We start from the raw sequence: 21,701 nt of genomic DNA on the forward strand, positions 1-21,701 counted from the left end.
GCTCCACGGCTGCTGCTAGTTGTGTGGTTAGGATCAGGGGTCTGCAATCTGCATAGTTACCAACCTCTCTGGTTTTCTGTGACTTAGCTTGTTTAGTTTTCCTCCTCGGTGACCCATTTAGAACAGGGGGCAGGACGGGGCCCTAACTGGATGTAGTGATCATGTGACACCGGTAACAGCTCCGGAGATTTCTTACATGGGATCTTTATGATGTTACATCATCATCTTCTCCCCATTCAGGTCCCTACAATATCGGATCCTCTCAGTGGAGATCTTCTATATAAGAGAATTCTCCTGAGTGACCCTACAAGGATGGATAGGGACAGGGACAAGATGGCGGTGGAGGGGATATTACACCTCACCCAAGAAATCCTCTTCCGGCTTACTGGAGAGGTGAGAGATTCTGATGACATCATATTACATCATTCTTATCTATGATAATAACACATGGACAGAACTGGAGAGGTGAGGACTCTGGAAATGTCTGTAGTGAGTTTTATTACTGTGTCTCTCCATAACCAGGATTCCACAGTAGTGAAGAAGACCTCTAGTGAGCGCTGTCAGGCCCCTGTGTCTGAAAGATGGGGAAGACCCCTGAGAGCAATCAAGGAGCCTCCACCTCATCCTCTGATACATGAAGACAATGGCCAGATTATCCTAGAACTCGCCTACAAGATGATTGAGCTGCTGACTGGAGAGGTGACACTGTTGGGAATGCTCAAACAATATACATTAACGCTATGAAGCGATTGGGGGATGACAGTGTCATTGTATGTGTCAGGTTCCTATAAGGTGTCAGGATGTCACCGTCTATTTCTCCATGGAAGAGTGGGAGTATTTAGAAGGACACAAAGATCTGTACAAGGACGTCATGATGGAGGTTCCCCAGCCCCTCACATCACCAGGTAACAGACAGGACTAAATACACACGGCCTAAAATTATCTGTATGTAAAGAATGAACCCAGTCCCTGTATGTGTTTCCTCCAGTTTCATCCAGTGATAAGACAACACCAGAGAGATGTTCCCGTCCTCTACTTCTACCGGACCGTAAGCAAGAATTTCTCACAGTTCTTCAGGATCATCAGGTAGATGGAGAGAAATTGTCATGAGATCTACCCTATGATGTGTAGACGGCTGTGAAGGTCTTGTGTTCAGTCTACTTTTATCCACCAGTATAAGGGAAAAGTCAGATGGCCGAATACTATGACTGGGATCGCATCGCAATGCTTGGAATGTCCAGCGGCTCTGCCCACTCGAGCATGACAGTATAAATTTCTTTGCAACTGTCGCGCTCTGGTTAGGAGAGCCACTGGCTCTCCAAACATTGCGATGTGATCCCCGACCATGTTATACAGCTCTGACTCTTTCTTTATACGGAACTGTCAATGTAATAGTAACCCTACCACACTCCTATCTGAATCTTATTAGACATATGACCGCGGAGTTCAACATCAATCCGAGGACTCAGATTTCAGGATGGGAAGATTGAGCAGTCTAAATGACTTTGAACACTGTCATTGGTGCTAGATTTGCCAGGACCAGTATGTAAATTTGGTGAAGAGTATACTGAGAATGGTGATTTGGTGAAGAGAATACTGAGAATGGTGTCATCAATTATTTATTTATATAGCACCATTAATTCCATGGTGCTGTACATGAGACGGGGGTACATCAAAATACAAGTATCATTTATAGCAAAACAAAACAATGACAGACTGGTACAGAGGGAAGAGGAACCTGCCCTTGTTGGCTTACATGCGACAGAATTATGGGGGAGGAGACAGTAGGTCGGGGGTTGCAGTAGCTCCGATGGTGTTGAGGAGGCCATGTGCTCATTACAGGTTGTAAGCTTTTTTGAAGAGATGGGTTTTCAGGTTCCGTTTGAAGGATCCAAATGTGGTGGATAACCGGACGTGTTGGGACACAGAATTCCAGAGCATGGGTTATATTCGGGAGAAGTCTTGGAGGCGATTGGGTGAGGAGCAAATAAGCGTGGCGTAGAGAAGGAGGTCTTGAGAGGACCGGAGATTACGTGAGGGAAGATATTGAGAGATTAGTTTGGAAATATATGGGGCAGAAAGTTTATGGATGGCTTTGTTGGTCAGTGTTAGTAGTTTAAACTGGATACGCTGAGAAATTGAGAGCCAGTGAAAGGATTTGCAAATAGGGGAAGCAGGAGTGTAGCAAGTAGAGAGATTAATTAGTTGGGCAGCAGAGTTAAGGGGTGCGAGAGTGTTAGAAGGTAGGCCACAGAGGAGGATGTTGCAGTAGTCGAGGCGGGAGATGATTAGGGCATGCACAAGCATTTTGGAAGCGTGAGTGTTGAGGAAAGGACTGATTCTGGAAATATTTTTGAGCTGGAGGTAACGGGAAGGTGGCGAGAGCTTGCATGTGTGGTTTGAAGGACGGCAGAGTCAAGGATTACTCGAAGAAAGTGGATTACCGTCACAGGGGAAAGTGTGAATTCATTTATTGTGATAGATCAGGCAGGGAAGGTATACGAGATGGAGGAAAGATAATTAGTTCAGATTTGTCCACATTGAGTTTGAAGAAGCGAGAGAAGGTGGATATGGCTGATAGACTCTGGGATTCTGGAGAGCAGAGAGGCGACATCTGGGCCAGAGAGGTAAATCTGAGTGTCATCAGCATATAGATGGTACTGGAAGCCTTTGAGTTATCCCAGGCCAAGGGTATAGATTTAGATTAAGAAGAGAAGGGGTTCTAGGACAGAGCCTTGAGGGATACTAACAGAGAGACGGCGAGATGAAGATGTAGTATGGGAGTAGGAAACACTAAATATGCGGTTGGCAAGGTATGAAGAGATCCAGGATAGGGCAATGTCTTTGACACCAAAGGAAGAGAGGATCTGTAGTAGAATGTAAGTCCGCAAGGACAGGGTCCTCTCTCCTCTGCACCAGTCTGTCATTGTAAATTTGTTTACTGTTAACGATATCTAAAATTTTGTATGTAACCCCCCTTCTCATGTACAGCACCATGGAATTAATGGTGCTATATAAATAAATAATAATAATAGTAGTAACAGGCAGTGGTTAACTGTGTCGAAGGCAGAGGACCGGTCTTGAAGGAGGAGTATAGAGAATTGTCTGTTAGCTATGGCTGTAAGTAAGTTGTTAGTAAGTTTGGTCAAGGCAGTCTCAGTGGAATGGTGGGGACGGAAGCCAGATTGTAGGTTGTTGAAGAGTGAGTTAAATGTAAGGTGAGAGAAAAGTTCAGCGTGGACGTGCTGCTCAAGCAGTTTGGAAGCAAATGGGAGCAAAGATATGGGGCGATAGCTGGACATAGCGCTCGGGTCAAGCGATGGCTTTTTGAGGATGGGTGTGATTGTGGCATGTTTGAAAGCAGAGGAGAAGGTACCAGAAGTTAGTGATAGATTAAAGAGATGGGTTAGGGATGGGATAAGTGTAGTGGTGAGGTTGGGAAGGTGGGATGGGATGGGGTCAATTGCAAAAGTGGTGAGGTGTGATTTGGAAAGAAGATAAGCAATGTCTGATCAATGTGAAATATTCAGTGATATTGGATCCTGTGGATGGAAGCAACGTATCAAGGAAAATGTGAACAATAGTTCTGAGAACATGTGGTGCAGTTATGCACACTGCAGATGAATACTGCGCTAGTGTTCAACGAATGTGTCTAATGCAGCCATCATTCCTTAGTACAGATGGGTGTTAGCAGCAGGAGACCAGTTCCATGGTCATTGCCGTCCTACAAAAAGGAAAGAGAGCAAAAATGTTACTAAGCAATGGAAATCATTGACTGTTCACATGAATCTTGATTGATGATTGGAGGGTCAGAATTTGGCACAAGCAGCATGAATCCGTGGACCTGCTCTGTCAGGGATCCACAGTTCAGACAGGTGGAGGTAGAGTAATGGTGTGGAGGATATTTATTTGGCACATTCTGGGTTCTCTTGATATCTGTGGATGGAAGTTTTGACACTAGGGCTTCTCTACGTATTGTGACTGATCAAGTTAGTCCCTTCATGGCAGCTATTTACTCTATGGTAGAAAAATGGATGGGTCATTGTCTACTGTTATGATGAGTCACAGAAGGAGGAAAAAACAAAATACCAGCTAAGTCCAGAAAAACCAGAGAGGTTGGCAGCTATCGGATTGCAGACCCCTGAACCTATCCACAACAACTAGCAGTAGCCGTGGGGGGTTCCTACGGTGCCCTAGACCCCTCGATCACAGCCGGAGAACTATATAGCCTAAAGACAGAAAGGGGAAAAACTAAACTGCCCCAGAGCAGACCCCAAAGCAATAGGCAGCCCCCAACATATAATGACGGTGAAGCAAGATGAAAACACTAACACAGATAGAAAGATAGGTTAAGCAAATGATGGGGCCCAAGCTAACTACATAGGACAGGATAGGAAAGCTGCTGTCTGCCATCCGCAAAAACCCTATCAAAATGAGCCAACCGAATGATAGGAAAAACAGGCCCTGAAGTCGCTAGGCTTCAAAAGACTATATCAGCACTCAGGTATATTCTGAAGACAGAGCAAAATATCAACAGATCAGAGACAAAAATGGAATTCAGCTCACCCCATGGCAGAACTCCCAAAAAACAAGGCAAAACAAAAACAAAACTGAAGAGTACAAAGCAGAGCAGAAAAACTTAGCTTTGAGATGCAGGAATCAGACTGGTCTCCAAGAATCCAGCATGAAAATCACCAGCCAGGAAGAAGGGCGTCGGCAGCCTTATATCCAGTCCTCAATTCCAGCCACCCAGTCATCATCTAGCTGCCCAGGTGTTTGGTAATCAGTCTCACTACCTTCCTTCACTAGAGGAGGGAGTTCATCAGACCTCAATGGTGAAGGGAAAAATGAACTCACAACAGTCTACATGACTCGTGTTATGTTGACATGGATTGATTCCAATGTAAGAGTTGCATGGGCTGCGAATGTCGTGAAGGGGTTAAAATGATACTTTGGTTGATGAAATCCGTCTTGTGGTTGTTTAACCCCTTAGTGACAGAGCCAATTTGCTACTTAATGACAAAGCCAATCTTTACAATTCTGACCACTGTCACTTTATGAGATTATAGCTCTGGAACTCTTTAACAGATCCCGGTGATTCTGAGAATTTTCGCCACATATTGTACTTCATGTTAGTGGTAAAATTTCTTCGATATAACTTGAGTTTATTTATGAAAATAATTGGTGGTTGGGAGCTGGTCCTTGACTGCCCTTATTCACACAGACGTCAACTTTGACACATGATAAGGTTATTAATATTAGACAGTGTAGGACCGCCCCGACCACAGAGTCACATTGTCGATGGTGGGACAGCTTTTATGCTATGTTTGATCAAATATAGTATTACTAAGAACTCTATGATTTAAATGCACTTTTGCTTTTTACTTATTTAATTACAGCAGGGTTTTTTCATTTTGTCTTTTGTAGGTTTTAAAAGAAGTGACATGCTGCATTTTTTGTACCGCCCAAAAACCGTGCGGAAAAAAACGCAGCGTCTGCACAGCGTTTTTTTTTTTGCATTGATTTACATTGTACTGTAAATCACTTTGCGGATCTGCAGCGTTTCTGCGCGGTAAAATCCGCTGCGGATCCGCAGGAAAAATGCATCGTGTGCACATGGCCTAAAAGTAGACCAGCGATTTCTCATTTTCACAACACCAGTTTTTTTTAGGGACAACAACACATTTGAAGTCACTTTGAGGGGTCTATATGATAGAAAATCCCCAAAAGTGACACCATTCTAAAAACTGCACCCCTCAAGGTGCTCAAAACCACATTCAAGGAGTTTATTAACCCTTTACGTGCTTCACAGGAACTGAAGCAATGTGGAAGGAAAAAATGAACATTTAACTTTTTTTCAAACATTTTATTTCAGAACCCATTTTTTGTATTTTCACAAGTCACAAAACACACCTAAGCATATCCCTCATATAGGGCCATAAAGCAAAAATACATCAAGAAAGCTTTACACAGGGCCATATCACAATAAACAACATAATCTTTATTGAAAGAACAATAAGACAATAAAAACAAAAGGTAGATACCACAAGGTACAGGAAACAAAAGGTGGTTATGTCCAGGTTATTGACCTCAGGACAAGTATGCAAAAATGTCAGCAGAAAATGGTTTTATACTATTATGCACATACAAAATTTGGCACTGAATATCATAATGATGATTAAATACATAATGATTCACTTGTTACATGAAACAAGGGACACATGATAAACAAAATAGTAGATAGTAAGAGCACAAGTTGCTAAAGTCACTATAGATAACAATATATAGAGAAAATGTGCTCCCAGTTGCAAAGAACAACAAAAATATATAAAGTCATATAATAATACTTTACATGATAGTGCCGAGCAGTAAAAAAGTATTTTTTACTAATTAAATATACATACACAGAAAGAGGTATAGTTACCTAGAGGATACACCCGGGGAACCCACCACACCCGATGCGCGTTTCGCTATGAAATGCTTCGTCAAGTATATATGTGTATATTAATTGGCTTATCGGCTCGGCTTATGCTCGAGTATATACAACCCCTGGCAAAAATTATGGAATCACCGGCCTTGGAGGATGTTCATTCAGTTGTTTAATTCTGTAGAAAAAAAGCAGATCACAGACATGGCCCAAAGCTAAAGTCTTTTTAAATGGCAACTTTCTGGCTTTAAGAAACACTAAAAGAAATCATGAACAAAAAATGTGGTGGTCAGTAATGGTTAGTTTTTTAAACCAAGCATAGGGAAAAAATTATGGAGTCACTCAATTCTAAGGGAAAAAATTATGGAATCACCTTGTAAATTTTCATTCCCAAAACTAACACCTGCATCAAATTAGATCTGCTCGTTAGTCTGCATCTAAAAATGAGTGATCACACCTTGGAGAGCTGTTGCACCAAGTGGACTGACATGAATCATGGCTCCATAATGAGAGATGTCAATTGAAACAAAGGAGAGGATTATCAAACTCTTAAAAGAGGGTAAATCATCACGCAATGTTGCAAAAGATGTTGGTTGTTCAAGGCCGGTGATTCCATAATTTTTGCCAGGGGTTGTACGATACTTCTTTCCTTTTGTTCATGCAGCTTTGTGCATGCCCACTCTATTGATATAAACTTTTTTGAATCAAACGCTGTGTGAACTATGCCTTATACTACTGGGGCTCCCACAGTTGCTCACCCACGATTTTTTACTTTTTTCTGTATTACGGGGAATATACATACCCGTTGTTTTTATGAATTGTATCTAATAAAGTTTATAATTTTTAGTTTTTAGTAATTGCAATCATTATTTTTTCCCTGACACTGAACCACTTCTCGGTTTTCTCGATTTTATGCAGCGCCTATCTGAGACAATTGCTATTACTGGGATTACAATTTTCTGTAGTTTAGATTAATGTTCTATCATTATCTGTTACTGACGTCCCTGGTTCTGCCATCCCGATCTCTGTGGATGTTCCCTGCACTTTATAACTTTATCTTGTTTTTATGAAATATTTAAGAAAGATTCAGATATTTTAGATTTTCCTTATAGATTTGTTCTGTGTTTTTGGTGCTGGATTGGAGATGTTCTGTGATAAATCTCTGCATGTGACTATAATGGGATTGTGTATTATACCGGGGGCAGGACGGGGTCATGACTGGATGTAGTGATCATGTGAAGCCGGTAACAGCTCCGGAGATTTCTTACATGGGATCTTTATGATGTTACATCGTCATCTTCTCCCCATTCAGGTCCCTACAATATCGAATCCTCTCAGTGGAGATCTTCTATATAAGAGAATTCTCCTGAGTGACCCTACAAGGATGGATAGGGACAAGATGGCGGAGAGGATATTACACCTCACCCTAGAGATCCTCTTCCGGCTTACTGGAGAGGTGAGAGATTCTGATGACATCACATTACATCATTCTTATCTATGGGAATAACAGATGGACAGAACTGGAGAGGTGAGGACTCTGGAAATGTCTGTAGTGAGGTTTATTAATGTGTCTCTCCATAACCAGGATTACACAGTAGTGAAGAAGACCTCTAGTGAGCGCTGTCAGGCTCCTGTGTCTGAGGGATGGGGAAGACCCCTGAGCCCAATCACAGGACCTCCACCTCACCCCCTGATACATGAGGACATCAATGACCAGAAGATCCTAGAACTCACCTACAAGATGACTGAGCTGCTGACTGGAGAGGTGACACTGCTGAGAATGCTGGGACATTATACAGTAACGCTATGGAGGGATCGGGGGGATGACGGTATCATTGTATGTGTCAGGTTCCTATAAGGTGTCAGGATGTCACCATGTATTTCTCCATGGAGGAGTGGGAGTATTTAGAAGGACACAAAGATCTGTACAAGGACGTCATGGTGGAGGTTCCCCAGCCCCTCACATCACCAGGTAATAGACAGGACTAAATACACACGGCCTATAATTATCTGCATGTAAAGAATGAATTCAGACCTTGTATGTGTGTCTTCCAGTTCTATCCAGTGAGAAGACAACACCAGAGAGATTCCCCCGTCCTCTTCTTCTACTGGACTTTAAGCAAGAAGATCCCAGTTTTTGTCAGGATCATCAGGTAGGTGGAGAGAAAATGTCATGAAATATTCCATAGGATGTGCAGAGGTCTGTGAAGGTTTTATGTTCGGTCTAAATCCTATAAGGGCACTCAAGTTGCACCCTCTCCCTCATTATGCAGTAATGTCCCCCATCTTGGGCTCTTTCCTCGTATATATGTCCCCCATCTTATCTATCTATATACATACATACATACATACAGCTCTGGCAAAAATTAAGAGACCACTGCAAAATTTTCAATCAGTATGATTTTTCTCTTTATAGGTATATTTTTGAGTAAAATGTAAATTGCTCTTTTATTTTATAAACTACTGACAACATGTCTTTGAATTTCCAAGCACTAAATTTTGCATTTATTTTCAGAAAATGAGAAATGTTCAAAAGAACAAAAAAATGCAGCGTTTGCAGACCTCAAATAATGCTAAGAAAGTTCATAATCATTTAGAAACAACAATACTAATGTTTTAACTCAGGAAGAGTTCAGAAATCAATATTTTATGGAATAACCATGATTTTTAATCACAGCTTTCATGCGTCTTGGCATGCTTTCCACCAGTCTTTCACACTGCTTTTGGGTGACCTTATGCCACTCCTGGCACAAAAATGTAAGCAGTTCTTCTTTGTTTGATAGCTTGTGACTATCCATCTTCCTCTTGATTTCATTCCAGAGGTTTTCAATGGGGTTCAAGTCTGGAGATTGGGCTGGCCATGACAGGGATTTGATGTGGTGGTCCTTAATCCACACATTGATTGACCTAGCTGTGTGGCATGGTGCATTGTCCTGCTGATAAAACCAGTCCTAAGAGTTGGGGAACATTGTCTGAGCAGAAGGAATCAACTGTTTACCCTTCACTCATGACAGCACACAGGTCTGTAACCAACTGAGGCGGGGGAGAGGTAGCGCCCTTATATTTCAGTAGGTTCCTGACCTGGCGGGGTGGATCTCTCTCTCAGGTGTGCTGTCATGGGCTCCGAAAAAATCGGCTATTGGTAAGTAACCTTGGTGTTTTTCCAGGATAACCTTGTATGCAGCTTGATTCATATGTCCTTTGCAAAGATTAACCTGCCCAATTCCAGCCTTGCTGAAGCATCCCCAGATCATCACCGATCCTCCACCAAATTTCAAAATGGGTGCAAGACACTGTGGATTGTACGCCTCTCCAGGTCTCCGTCTAAGCATTAGACCAGGTGTTGGGCAAAGCTGAAAATTAGACTCATCAGAGAAGATTACCTTACTCCAGTCCTCAATGGTCCAATCCTTATGATCTTTCGCAAACTTCAGTCTGGCTCTCCTTTCCTTCTCATTGATAAAAGGCTTTTTTCTAGCTTTACATGACTTGAGCCCTGCTCTAGGAGCCCGTTACGAACTGTTCTTGCCGGGCACTTCACCCCAGCTGCCATTTGCCATTCTTTTTGTAGGTCACTTGATGTCATCCTGCTGTTGCTGAGTGACATTCGAATAAGATGACCGTCATCCCGGTCAGTGGAGAGTCGTTTTCGCCCTCTGCTGGTCTGTAGCTTTGTTGTCCCCAATGTCTGCTGCTTCACCTTGTTCTGATGGACTGCCGTCTTAGAAATTTTAAGGATGGAGGCAACATGATGCTCACTGTGTCCCTCTGCTAGTAAAGCCAGAATTGAGCACTTCTTTTCCTCAGTCAAGACTTTTCATTTCAACTCCTTTGGCATGGTTAAAAGTTTTTTTTTTTCATTCCTATTACTTTCGAAATATTACTAACACTTGTTTTGCCACCCAGCTTGTCCTATTGCAAGAGGATTGTGAACACCACAGCAGGGTTTTTTATACTTTCCTTCGTTAAATAAGATTTGGTTCAGGTGATCACCTAATCAGAAGCACATTAAGTAGAATGAGGTGTACTCTGGTTGGAATTCAACTGACTCTGGAATGGAATGGCTGTCAGACATGTAGAGAAGCTGATTTTTATAAAACTGTGCAGTGGTCTCTTAATTTTATATATAATTATATATCTACTAAAGTGGCCATTCAGTGCATGTTTTATACTTGGAAGTGACAGGATAGAGCTGATTATAAACATTAGATGCTGCCTGAATCTTCTCAAATGTCTCAATTTGCCTGTGACTTTTCCAATATTTATTTCAGGATGATCTGCCCCATATTAATACTATAGAGACATATATGAGAGGTGAAGAGCGGTGTAAAGAGGAGATTCCTACAGATAACCACACAGGTGAGTAGTGACCACTAAATGCAGAGAAGTCACAGGCTCTAATCGGTCACTGGCTTGTTGAATAACTTTAGATGTTTGGGTTTTTTCGGGGGTGTTCTCATGAACATTTTGATGTTCATGTAGAGACTGATTCATTATGGGTTCTTTGGGACCATTTGGGACCATATTGTTTTTTTTTTTAACAATGATCTAAGAACTATCACGCAGGTTGTTACTTTCTACCTGCCTTTTGTGCCTGCTGCTGCTTGCTGATGATTCTGCATCTTCCACTGATGTCACATCAACAGAGCAGTGGCTACTCTTCCACTCTGTGCTGTTGATGGTGCCTGGCTGCTGATTTCACACTGATTAACAGCTGGCTTTCCACAATTAACTCCTTAGTAACAGAGCCAAATTTTAAAAATCTTATACACATTATACTTTATGATAATGGTAAATCTAGGTTGATATGTTTTTGTGTTTATTTATAAAAAATATCAGAAATTTGATAAAAATGCAAAAAATTAGCAATTTTCAAACTTTGATTATCCCTTTAATTCAGATAGTCATACCATTAACCCCTTCACGACCTTTGACGCCACGTAGGCGTCATGAAAAGTCGTGCCAGAACGACCCATGACGCCTATGTGGCGTCATGACTTTAAAGCCCCCCTGCGGGTCGGGTGACCTAGGTCACTGAAAGGTCACCCGACCCGCAGATACAGGGGGCTTTGTTCTTCGCCACAGGGGGCGTGGCTTCGCCCCCACGTGGCTACGATCGCTCTGATTGGCTGTTAAAAGTGAAACAGCCAATCAGAGCGATAGTAATATTTCATCAATGAAAATTGATGAAATATTACAATCCAGCCATGGCCGATGCTGCTGTAGCATCGGACATGGCTGGAGACACCGATTCCACCTCCCCCACCGGCGATCGCCCCCCCCCCGCAACTGAATGACAGCGGCGATCTGCCGCCGCTGTCATCATCTGCCCCCCTCCCATTCCCTCTGCTCCCCGCCAGATTCCGATAACCCCCTCAACCCCTCTCACCTCCCCCGGCACCTTCTAAGTCCCCCTGTCGCTCCCGGTGTCCGGCGGGTCCGGTTCATGGGCGCCACCATCTTAGAAAATGGCGGGCGCATGCGCAGTGCGCCCGCCCGAATCTGCCGGCTGCAGATTCCATTCTTTCATTTTGATCACTCTCACAGTGATCAAAATGAAAGAAAAAGTAAATAAACCCCCCGATTATCACCCCCATAGGTAGACACAACTAATAAAATAAAGAAAATATTTTTATTTTTATTTTTCCATTAGGGTTAGGGTTAGGGTTGAAAAGAGGGTTAGGGTTAGGGTTGAAAAGAGGGTTAGGGTTAGGGTGAAAAGAGGGTTAGGGTTAGGGTTGGAAAGAGGGTTAGGGTTGGAAAGAGGGTTAGGGTTGGAAAGAGGGTTAGGGTTAGGGTTGGAAAGAGGGTTAGGGTTAGGGTTGGAAAGAGGGTTAGGGTTGGAAAGTGGGTTAGGGTTGGAAAGAGGGTTAGGGTTAGGGTTGGAAAGAGGGTTAGGGTTGGAAAGAGGGTTAGGGTTAGGATTGGAAAGAGGGTTAGGGTTGGAAAGAGGGTTAGGGTTGGAATTAGGGTTAGGGTGGGAAAGAGGGTTAGGGTTAGGGTTGGAAAGAGGGTTAGGGTTAGGGTTGGAAAGTGGGTTAGGGTTGGAAAGAGGGTTAGGGTTAGGGTTGGAAAGAGGGTTAGGGTTGGAAAGAAGGTTAGGGTTAGGATTGGAAAGAGGGTTAGGGTTGGAAAGAGGGTTAGGGTTGGAATTAGGGTTAGAATTAGGGTTAGGGTTGGAATTAGGGTTAGCGTTGGAATTAGGGTTAGGCTTGTGGTTAGGGATGTGTTAGGGCTGTGGTTAGGGGTGTGTTGGGGTTAGGGTTGGAGTTAGAATTGAGGGGTTTCCACTGTTTAGGCACATCAGGGGGTCGCCAAACGCGACATGGTGCAACCATTGATTCCAGCCAATTTTGCGTTCAAAAAGTCAAACGGTGCTCCCTCCCTTCCAAGCCCTGACGTGTGCCCAAACAGTGGTTTACCCCAACATATGAGGTATCAGCGTACTCAGGAAAAATTGCACAACAACTTTTGGGGACTAATTTCTCGTGTTACCCTTGGGAAAATAAAAAATTGGGGGCTAAAAAATTATTTTTGTGGAAAAAAATGATTTTTTCATTTTCACGTCTCTGCATTATACACTTCTGTGAAGCACTTGGGGGTTCAAAGTGCTCACAACACATCTTACATACGTTCCTTGGAAGGTCTAGTTTCCAAAATGGGGTCACTTGTGGGGGGTTTCCACTGTTTAGGCACATCAGGGGCTCTGCAAACGTAATGACGACCGCAGACTATTCCATCAAAGTCTGCATTTCAAAACGTCACTACTTCCATTCCGAGCCTTGACGTGTGCCCAAACAATGGTTCCCCCCCACATATGGGGTACCAGCGTACTCAGGACAAACTGGACAACAACTTTTGGGGTCCAATTTCTCCTGTTACCCTTGTGAAAATAAAAAATTGCGGGCTAAAAAATCATTTTTTGAGTAAAAAAGAGATTTTTTATTTTCACGGTTCTGCATTATAAACTTCTGTGAAGCACTTGGGGGTTCAAAGTGCTGCTCACCACACATCTAGATAAGTTCCTTGGGGGTCTAGTTTCCAAAATGGGGTCACTTGTGGGGGGTTTCCACAGTTTAGGTACATCAAGGGCTCTGCAAATGTAACATGATGCCCGCAGACCATTCCATCAAAGTATGCATACCAAAACGTCACTACTTCCCTTCCGAGCCCTGACGTGTGCCCATACAGTGGTCATCCCCCACATATGGGGTATCAGCGTATTCAGGACAAACTGGACAACAACTTTTGGGGTCCAATTTCTCCTGTTACCCTTGTGAAAAAAAAATTGCGTGCTAAAATTCTTTTTTTTTGAGGGAAAAAAAATGATTTTTTATTTTCACGGCTCTGCATTATAAACTTCTGTGAAGCACTTGGGGGTTCAAGGTGCTCACCACACATCTAGATAAGTTCCTTGGGGGGTCTAGTTTCCAAAATGGGGTCACTTGTGGGGGGTTTCTACTGTTTAGGCACACAGGGGCTCAGCAAATGTAACATGACGCCCGCAGACCATTCCATCAAAGTCAGCATTTCAAAATGTCACTACTTCCCTGCTGAACCCCAACGTGTGCCCAAACAGTGGTTCCCCCCCACATATGGGGTACCAGCGTACTCAGGACAAACTGGACAACAACTTTTGGGGTCCAATTTATCCTAGTACCCTTGTGAAAATAAAAAATTGCCAACTAAAAAAAATTTTTTTAGGAAAAAAAAAGATTTTTTATTTTCACTGCTCTGCATTATAAACTTCTGTGAATCACCTGGGGGTTCAAAGTGCTCACTATGCATCTAGATAAGTTCCTTAGGGGGTCTAGTTTCCAAAATGGGGTCATTTGTGGGGGAGCTCCAAAGTTTAGGCACACAGGGGCTCTCCAAACACGACATGGTGTCCGCTAACGATTGGAGCTAATTTTCATTTCAAAAAGTCAAATGGCGCTCCTTCCCTTCTGCGCCCTGCCGTGCACACAAACAGTGCCCCCCCCACATATGGGGTACCAGCATACTCAGGACAATCTGGACAACAACTTTTTTGGTTCAATTTCTCCTGTTACCCTTGTGAAAATAAAAAATAGCGTGCTAAAAAATCATTTGAGGAAAAAAAATGATTTTTTATTTTCACTGCTCTATGTTATAAACTTTTGTGAAGCACTTGGGGGTTCAAAGTGCTCACTACACATCTAGATAAGTTCCTTAAGGGGTCTAGTTTCCAAAATGGTGTCACTTGTGGGGGAGCTCCAATGTTTAGGCACACAGGGGATCTCCAAACGCGACATGGTGTCCGATAACGATTGGAGCTAATTTTCCATTCAAAAAGTCAAATGGCGCTCCTTCCCTTCCGGGCCCTGCCGTGCACCCAAACAGTGGTTTATGACCACATATGAGGTATCGGTGTACTCAGGAGAAATTGCCCAACAAATTTTAGGATCCATTTTATCCTGTTGCCCATGTGAAAATGAAAAAACTGAGGCTAAAAGATAATTTTTGTGAAAAAAAGTACTTTTTTTTTTTTTACGGATCAATTTGAGAAGCACCTGGGGGTTCAAAGTGATCACTATGCATCTAGATAAGTTCCTTGGGGGGTCTAGTTTCCAAAATGGGGTCACTTGTGGGGGAGCTCCAGTGTTTAGGCACACAGCGACTCTCCAAACGCGACATGGCAAGCGCTAAATATTCCAGCATATTTTCCATTCAAAAAGTCAAATGGCGCTCCTTCCCTTCTGAGCCCTGCCGTGCGCCCAAACAGTGGTTTTTGACCACATATGAGGTATCGGTGTACTCAGGGGAAATTGCCCAACAAATTTTAGGATCCATTTTATCCTGTTGCCCATGTGAAAATGAAAAAATTGATGCTGAAAGAAAATTTTTGTTGGAAAAATTAAAATGTCCTTTTTTTCCTTCCATGTTGCTTTAGTTCCTGTGAAACACCTAAAGGGTTAATAATCTTCTTGAATGTACTTTTGAGTAGCTTGAGTGGTGCAGTTTTTAGAATGGTGTCACTTTTGGGTATTTTCTGCCATATAGACCCCTCAAAGTGACTTCAAATGTGAGGTGGTCCCTAAAAAAAATGGTTTTGTAAATTTTGTTGTAAAAATGAGAAATCACTGGTCAACTTTTAACCCTTATAACTTCCTAACAAAAAAATATTTTGCTTCCAAAATTGTGCTGATGTAAAGTAGACATGTGGGAAATGTTATTTAGTAACTATTTTGTGTCACATAATTCTCTAGTTTAACAGAATAAAAATTCAAAATTTTAAAATTGCAAAATTTTCACAATTTTCGCCAAATTTCTGATTTTTTCACAAATAAACGCAAAAATTATCGATCTAAATTTACCACTAACATGAAGCCCAATATGTCACGAAAAAACAATCTCAGAATCGCTACGATGCGTTGAAGCGTTCCAGAGTTATTACCTCATAAAGGTCAGAATTGCAAAAAATGGCCAGGTCATTAAGGTCAAAATAGGCTGGGTCATGAAGGGGTTAATAAATAATAATTCCCACATGTCGGCTTTACATCAGCGCCATTTGTAAAATGTTATTTTGTTTTGTTAGCATTTTAGGAAGTTTAAAATTGTAGCAGTAATTTTTAATTTTTTCATGGAAATTTGCAAAATTATTTTTTTTTTAGGGACCTATCCAGGTTTGAAATGAATTTAGGGGTCCTATATATTGGAACTCCCCCAAAGTTATACAATTTTTAAAAACAACACCTGCTGTCAGGTAGTTTATTAACCCTTCAGGTGCTTTTCAGGAATTGACACAAAATGGCATGATGGGAATAAAAAAGTTGATTTTTACCACCTAAATGTCGCTGACTTTTGAACATGTTACTATAGCCGGCAGACTCTTAAAGCCGCTATTTGCTAGTGAATTGCCATGGCAAACATCAGGACCACACAATCATGATCTCAGGGTGCCGATGGGAATAAAGAGGGTGAAGCCACACACTTTGAAACATTTTTATGATATAGACACTATTGACAGCAGCATCTAAGGGGTTAAACAGATATGGACGGTGACAACACTGATCGTGGCTGGTACAGCAAGTTGTCAGCTATAATGGACAGCCGATAGCTGCTGGATTGTTACTTGTATGGGGATGCTATTCTCTTATATCACAGGTCAGTTAAAAGACGTATTGACGGCCATTAAGGGGTTAAACTATCAATCACCATGATTCCTGAAGTCATGTTATGTCAACAGAGCAGCCCGGAAGTAGAAGAGCTGTTCGCTGACATTGAGCAGGAGCGGTCGGTGACCATTTTGACCCAGCTCAGAGTACAGCAAGCAGGTAATTGCCTCTGCTGTCAGACACCTGCCTGTTTAGTTCTTATGCCCATAGTAAAAAAAAAGTCTTGGACAACCTCCTTAAGATTAACACTGTGCACACCAGTCTTTCATGAAGGGAGGTTGTGGGGAAAATAATGATGAAGTGAGTCACACATGCTGACTTCTTCTTCGTAGTGTGTGCCTCTGTGCACCTCGCCTGAAATTGTACCCAAGTCAAGGACTTATTGGAGCAACATTTCTGATGGGTGTAAGTTATGCCCCTAGCACTGAATTTGGCGGATACTAGCAAGAGCCGATCATGCTCCGCCCACTTTGGCAGACCTGTCTTAACCCCTTTACCCCCAAGGGTGGTTTGCATGTTAATGACCGGGCCAATTTTTACAATTCTGACCACTGTCCCTTTATGAGGTAATAACTCTGGAATGCTTCCATGGATCCCGGTGATTCTGACATTGTTTTCTCGTGACATATTGTACTTCATGTTAGTGGTAAAATTTCATTCATATAACTTGCGTTTATTTGTGAAAAAAAACTGAAATTTGGCGAAAATTTTGAAAATTTCGCAATTTTCCAACTTTGAATTTTTATGCTCTTAAATCACAGAGATATGGCTCTCAAAAAACTTAATAAGTAACATTTCCCACATGATTACTTTATATCAGCACAATTTGGGAACCAAAATTTTTTTTTGTTAGGAAGTTATAAGGGTTAAAAGTTGACCAACGATTTCTCATTTTTACAACACCATTTTATTTTTTATGGACCACATCACATTTGAAGTGACTTTGAGGGGTCTATATGATAGAAAATGCCCAAAAGTGACACCATTCTAAAAACTGAACCCCTCAAAGTGCTCAAAACCACATTCAAGAAGTTTATTAACCCTTCAGGTGCATCACAGGAATTTTTTGAATGTTTAAAAGAAAAATTAACATTTAACTTTTTTTCACAAAAAAAATTACTTCAGGTTCAACCACTATTTGGGCGCATGGCAGAGCTCGGAAGGGAAGCAGCGCCATTTGACTTTTTTGGCTGGAATTGAGTTTAGACGCCATGTCGCGTTTGGAAAGCCCCTGATGTGTCAAAACAGTGGAAACCCCCCAATTCTAACTCCAACCCTAACCCCTACACACCCCTAGCCCTAACACTAGCCCTAACCCTAGCCCTAATAGGAAAATGGAAATAAATACATTTTTTTATTTTATTATTTTTCCCTAACTAAGGGGGTGATAACGGGGGGTTTGATTTACTATTTATGGCGGGTTTTTATTTTTGGCAGCTGTCGCACGCTAAAAGACACTTTTTATTGTAAAAATAGTTTATGCATCACCACATTTTGAGAGCTATATTTTGACATATTTTGACCCACCGAGTCATGTGAGGTCTTATTTTTTGCAGGACGACTTGACGTTTTTATTGGTACCATTTTTGGGCACGTGACATTTTTTGATCGCTTTTTATTCCGATTTTTGGGACGCAGAATGAACAAAAACCAGCGTTTCATGAACTTCTTTTGGGGGGTGCGTTTACACCGTTCCACGTGCGGTAAAATTGATAAAGCAGTTTTATTCTTCAGGTCAGTACGGTTACAAGCGATACCTCATGTATGTCTTTTTTTATGTTTTGGCGCTTTTATGCAATGATAACCATTTTATATAAAAAATAATTATTTTTACATAGCTTTATTCTGCGAGCTATAACTTTTTTATTTTTTCGCTGATGATGCTGTGTGGCAGCTCGTTTTTTGTGGGGCAAGATGATGTTTTCAGCGGTACCATGGTTATTTATATCTGTCTTTTTGATCGCGCGTTATTGCACTTTTTGTTCGGCAGTATGATGATAAAGCATTACTTTTTGCTTCGTTTTTTATTTTTATCTTTTAAGGGGTTCAATAAAGGGGTTAACTAGTGGGACAGTTTTCCGTTACGGACATGGCGATACCAAATATGTGTACTTTTATTGTTTTTTTTTTATTTTCAAAAAATGAATTTATTAGGGAATATTTTTTTTTTTCATTTATTTAGCGATTTTTTTATAAATTATTTTTACACTTTTTTTAACTTTATTACAATGTCTCAGGGGGGACATAACTGTCATGTGACAGATAGATCAACGATCTGTCACAGGCAGTGTTGCAGGCTTCCTCATGCCGGTGCTTTGCAGGTGTAACAACCCTGCTGGCATCAATGCATGGCCTCCCTTCCCCCGCACACCAACTTACTCACTGCTCCGGGTCATGCTGTGAATTCTGTTTGCTGCCAGTCCTATGCTCTGTGTCTCCATTCTCCTGTATGCTTCCTGGCTATGTGTGTATAGGGGGGTGGCGCCAGAACTCTCTGGTTCTTATGCAGTCAGGGTGCACCTGTTCAATCTGTCCCTGACCAATTACCTAGAGCCCTCGACTATTTAGATCCGCCACACCCACTGAACATTGCCTGTGCAATTTCTAAAACTTAGTCAGTGTTTTGCTGCTGAGGAAGCCAGGCCCTGTTCTGTGTATCTCCTTCTCTGGAGGAATACTCCTAGCCTTGCTTTGTATTGTCTGCCCTCCAGGAGGCTGCATATCCTGGTCTCTGTGTCTCAGTCCTAGCTTTGTGTTTACTTGTCCTACTGCCCTCCAGGGGACTGTATTACCTGTTCCCTGTACCTTGTCTTGTACTGTCTCCTTGTCTGTGGCTTCCTTCCCTGCTGTGTCTTTCCTTGTGTCCTCCCTGTCTGAGCCTCTGCACCTTTGCAAGCTCTGCCTGAGCCTCTGCACCTTTGCAAGCTCTGTCTGAGCCTCTGCACCCTTGCAGCTCTGTCTGAGCCTCTGCACCCTTGCAGCTCTGTCTGAGCCTCTGCACCCTTGCAGCTCTTTCTGCGCCTCTGCAGCTCTGTCTGTGCCTCTGCACCCCTGCAGCTCTGACTGCTCTGCACCCTTGCAGCTCAGCTTACTCTGCTGCTGCATAACCTCTTGCTGCAGCTTCTTTCCACAGACCTTGTGGTTCAGCTTTATTCCGCACTCCTGCGGCTCCGCCTACTCCGCACTCGTGCGGCTCCGCCTACTCCGCACTCCTGCCTGTATCCATACCTACACCTCCTGTGTGAACAGGTCCAAAACCTGCTCCTTCATATTCCACTCCTTCCTGTCTATACCTATACCTGCACCTGCTGTGTGAACAGGCCCCTACCTGTTTCTTCTCATACCACGCCAGCCTGCTCGGTGTCTCCAAGCCGTGCCCGCCTGTCCTGTGTCTCCAAGCCGTGACCGCCTGTCCTGTGTCTCCAAGCCATGCCCGCTTGTCCTGTGTCTCCAAGCCGTGCCCGCCTCCCCTGTGTCTCCAAGCCGTGCCCGCTTGCCCTGTGTCTCAGCCTACCTGTCACTTGCACCTGACCAGGTGTCCTGTCCCCGAGTGGGATCAGCAGCCACAGCCAGACGCCACCCTGGAGTGGCACCCGGCAGCTACCTTCCGCACAAGCCTGACCTCACCATCAGAGTGTCATGGTCACGTGTGACTGGACACACCGCCTCCAGCAGGGAAAGTTGCTTGGAGCATTAGCAACAGAGCAAAGCTAAGTGGTGTTTCCCTGTTTGTCACTTTCCTCAATGTGTGTTTTAGTGCAGTGGTGGGATTAGTTTCTGCACCGTCCAATTCACTAGTAAGGGATTGGTTCAGGGCGAGCTAGGGATTTCAGGTATCCTGATCGGCGCCCGGTGCGGAACCGGCCTAGGGATCGTTAGGAGTGTAGAGACACTGACTCAGGGGAGTGCAGGAGGTCTCCACATCCCCGTTCCCTATTGCAGGGCCACCATTGTAATTGTTTTCCTGGTTTTCCCCTTTATTCTGAAATTCACCCTGCTGGAGGAGGTGTATCCAGACATACGTGTACTACTGAAATTCGCCTGCTGGAGGCGGTTTATCCGGCTGCACGTTCTATTATAAATTCGCCCTGCTGGAGGCGGTGTGTCCAGTCACACATGACAATGACACAGAGGTTCCAGTGAAGACCGAGGTAGCTGTCGTAGTCACGCCCCTTCCAGGGTAGTCTGGTCTATGGCACAGTGGGGCCACAACCCCCCGGCTTGCGCCCATCAGCCAAGGCGCGAGCGTGACAGTAGGCATGAGGAAGCCGCCTCCCTGCAGGCCCCCGAAGATCCCCGCCGCCATTTTGGATTCGGGGACCTGCAGGGAAGGAGACCCCCGCAGCTGCGCTGCACATCGCGCTGCTGTGGGGGTCTCAGGGAAGCACGGAGGGAGCCCCCTCACTGCCGATGCTCCCCCTGTGAGCGCAGCTGATCGCGCTAGACGTACTATTCTTAGGTCCCAGGTCATATGGACGGAATAGTACTTCTAATGTAGGAAAGGGGTTAAACTGGCGTGAAGATACCAAAAATTTCAGCAAAACGTTTGCATCTTTTCAACTTTTTCCATATTTTGAATGAATGTTTCTCCCCTGCATCCAGAACATTTTTCTGAGCTGCTGCAGAGGAGATAACTCTTACTCCCAGTCCTGTCCATCACAGGTCACTGTGCACAATGGATGTCTCTAAACATAGTATGAAGCATGTTAGTGTCGGTGACCTCTGATATGTAAGACATAAACTTTACTAGCCACAGGCTTCACTGTTATGTTTAAGAGCATTTTCTCATCCTATAAACCTCAATAGCATTCTTCTGTATGTGATATAATATACTGGTTTATACAGATATTTCTTTATGTCAGTTAATTAGAAGATACAATAAAGATGCAAAACAAATACAATAAATATGACCTACTATGTGTAATCTTAACAAACGTTTATGATGACAAATGGTGTGAAGAAAAATGGTGGATAGCTATAAAATAAGAACTTCATTCACAGCTTTGTTTTCTAAAAATGGACACATATCCGAACCCAGAAGGACCTCAATGCTCCTTTTTATATCTTCGAGATTTTTGGAACGTCTGGAAAAAAAACAACCTCCACGTTATTAACGACTTTTTACATTTAGTAACCTA

The 21,701-nt window shown here is 43.0% G+C and overlaps 1 protein-coding gene across 3 annotated transcripts in view; it reads left to right on the forward strand.

The window, feature by feature from the left end:
• Positions 1-207: 207 nt before the first annotated feature.
• Positions 208-21,701, forward strand: part of LOC141050946 (uncharacterized) — a 277,364-nt gene continuing 255,870 nt past the window's right edge. For 2 of the 3 annotated variants that reach the window (XM_073547666.1, XM_073547667.1), the window contains exons 1-5: positions 208-393; positions 523-699; positions 782-905; positions 989-1,086; positions 7,740-7,883. In XM_073547666.1, coding sequence (XP_073403767.1) covers positions 208-393; positions 523-699; positions 782-905; positions 989-1,086; positions 7,740-7,883 — 729 coding nt within the window. Of the gene's footprint in view, positions 394-522; positions 700-781; positions 906-988; positions 1,087-7,739; positions 7,884-8,012; positions 8,193-8,275; positions 8,400-8,482; positions 8,581-10,698; positions 10,787-21,701 lie in introns of all 3 variants that reach the window. The other variant, XM_073547668.1, reaches the window with a different exon arrangement.

Source organism: Dendrobates tinctorius, unplaced genomic scaffold (assembly GCF_039654945.1).
Source record: "Dendrobates tinctorius isolate UK_male_01 unplaced genomic scaffold, ASM3965494v1 ptg000155l, whole genome shotgun sequence".
NCBI lineage: Eukaryota > Metazoa > Chordata > Amphibia > Anura > Dendrobatidae > Dendrobates > Dendrobates tinctorius.